Source organism: Sciurus vulgaris (assembly GCF_902686455.1).
Source record: "Sciurus vulgaris genome assembly, chromosome: 6".
NCBI classification, from domain to species: Eukaryota; Metazoa; Chordata; class Mammalia; order Rodentia; family Sciuridae; genus Sciurus; species Sciurus vulgaris.
In genome coordinates, this window is record NC_136466.1 from 6,216,431 (window position 1) to 6,218,855 (window position 2,425).

The 2,425-nt window shown below is 56.0% G+C and overlaps 1 protein-coding gene across 1 annotated transcript; it reads right to left on the reverse strand.

The window, feature by feature from the left end:
* Positions 1-971, reverse strand: LOC306663501 (olfactory receptor 2T3-like; the record flags this gene model as incomplete). The annotated part of the gene is given in 2 exon segments (XM_079143818.1): positions 1-935; positions 938-971. Coding segments are annotated over 2 exon segments (969 nt in total).
* Positions 972-2,425: the final 1,454 nt, after the last annotated feature.

A 2,425-nucleotide genomic window follows, 5' to 3' on the forward strand; every position in this document is an offset into this window, starting at 1 on the left:
TTACACTCCTCTCACGACCCGCCGGAGGTGCCCCCTTGACTCAGCCAGGCTCCTCAGAGCCGCCATGACGTCTTTGTTGCGCAGGCTGTAGATGAGGGGGTTCAGCACGGGGGTGAGGATGGTGTAGAAGGCCGATGCCATCACATCCTGCTGTGCTGTGTGGTAGGAACTGGGGAGCATATAGGTGTAGATGGCCGCACCAAAGAAGAGCAGCACCACGGTCATATGGGAGGAGCAGGTGGCCAGCGCCTTCCTGCGGCCCTCGGCAGAGCTGGTCCTGTGGACAAGGAGCAGGATGAGGGTGTAGGAGCTGGAGATGACCAGGCTGGGCACCAGGAGCATGAGGACACAGCACAGGTACATGAGCAGCTGGTAGAGAGAGACGTCAGAGCAGGAGAGCTTCAGCAGGGCAGGGGCCTCACAGAAGAAGCTCAGGATCTTCCTGGACTCGCAGAAGGGGAAGCTCATGGTGATGGGGGTGAGTAGCAAGCCATCCAGCGTTCCCAGGAGCCAGCATCCCGACACCAGCAGCCGGCACACCATCTGGTTCATCAGCAGAGGGTAATGCAGAGGTCTACAGATGGCAGCATACCGGTCATAGGCCATGGCCGACAGCAGAAAAAACTCAGCTCCTGCCAGGGTCAGGTAGAAGAACATCTGGACCCCACAGCCTGCGGGGGAGATTGTGTGGTCCCCCGTGACCTGGGCCACCAGCATCTTGGGCACAGTCACGGAGATGTACATGAGATCCATGAGAGACAGCTGGCTGATGAAGGAGTACATGGGGGTCCAGAGGCGGGGCTCTGAGTGGATGAGAAGAATGAGGAGGGCATTCCCCGCTAGGGCCATCAGGAAAATGATGAAGGTCACCGCGTAGAGCAGGGTGGCATGTTTGGTGTCCCCAAAGAGCCCCACGAGGATGAACCTGGTGCTCAAGTTTGATTCCATGAAGTTTCCTTCCCTGCATGCATGTCTAGCAGGTAGTTTCACCTACGAACAGGGAGGGCTGTGACTTTACCTCCACCACACCTGCGTGACTGCCCCAGGCCGCTGGATAAGACATGCACCTTGAGCCATTTTCCCAAACAGAGGTGGAATCCCAAGTTCAGATCTCAGGGAGTGAAGTTGTGCATGGCTGGATTAAGCTGCTCCTGAATCCTGGGAGCCACTGGCTCACCCAGCACTCGGTGCTGAAATCAGAGAGAGGAACTGTCAACGTTAACAATGTCAGTGGACCTAAAATCACACCTCCAGCCCTCTGAAAGCTGCACTCCCCTCCAGGAGTCTCCCCTATGTCTCCATCATGTGGAACTGGCACAGGGAAGGGAGCAGCAGTGACTGGCTGCCCTCACAACCCACATGACATCTAAGGGATTTAATCCACTAACCATCCTGCAGGGACATGATATTGACAAGGAATGGCAGAAATAAAAGCTGAGATGTCCTAAACACCAAGTACTTAGTTTAAAATGAATTAGGCACTTATGTTTCCTTCTGAGGATGCCATTTCTCCCCTAAAACAGGGCCCGGGAGTCCAATGTTCCATGCACAGTGAGTGGGTGAATGAATGAAGCTGAAGGACCAGGGGCAGCCTTTGTGTTAAGACTCAGCGCTGCAGCCCCAACCTGTCCCGGGATCCCTCCTGCCCTGCAGTCCACTTAGAAAACCAGTAGTGTCCTCCCCTGGGATCCACAGCTTGGCTCAGGAACAGCTTCACCTGAAGATGCACCTGGAGGTTTTCAGCTGACTGGTGTGAGCCTCATTGGGCACGTGGACAAGTGTCCTGCACTCAAGTTAAGGAGACTGCAGAGCACTGAGGGCTGAAAGTCCTGTGAGTGTCAGAGGCTGGCCAACCCAAGGCTGCTGGACCCCAGGGTAGAGCAGCATGCAGAGGGGAAGCAGAGCACAGTGAATGGAGGGCAGGCATAAGGGGTGAGCCTTCAGGAAAGCTGACGTGGGATCATGCAGGAGACAGCAGTCAGGATCCACGTCACTTGTGTTGCCTGGCCACCTTCCCAGTGCAGAGTCCAGCAGATGGGCAGAGCAACCTTGTGCTTCCCTCCTCTGCTCCCAGTGAGTGAATCTGCACCACAGCAGTCCAGGAAGCTGTCCCCTCCTAGAGCCTGGCGACTGGGTCCACTTGGGAGGCCAGTGGGGAGTTACATCAGCAGGTCCTCCTCCTGAGGGAGCTGAGGCATGCGCCTGCTGTGTGACCTTCACACTGCTGAGTAAGGTGCCCCAGCTCCCCGGGAGCCAAGGGACCTGCAGCCACCAAATGTCACCCACCTGTCTTCCCCACACTTGGCCTGTGCTCAGGACAGGGCACCAGCTCTCCTAAGCCTCTCCAGAGGTCCACCTCTCTGGGCTTGTTGTTGTGGTGGTTTTGATTTGTTCTCCATTTTATTTTCCAAGTATATTGTAACTT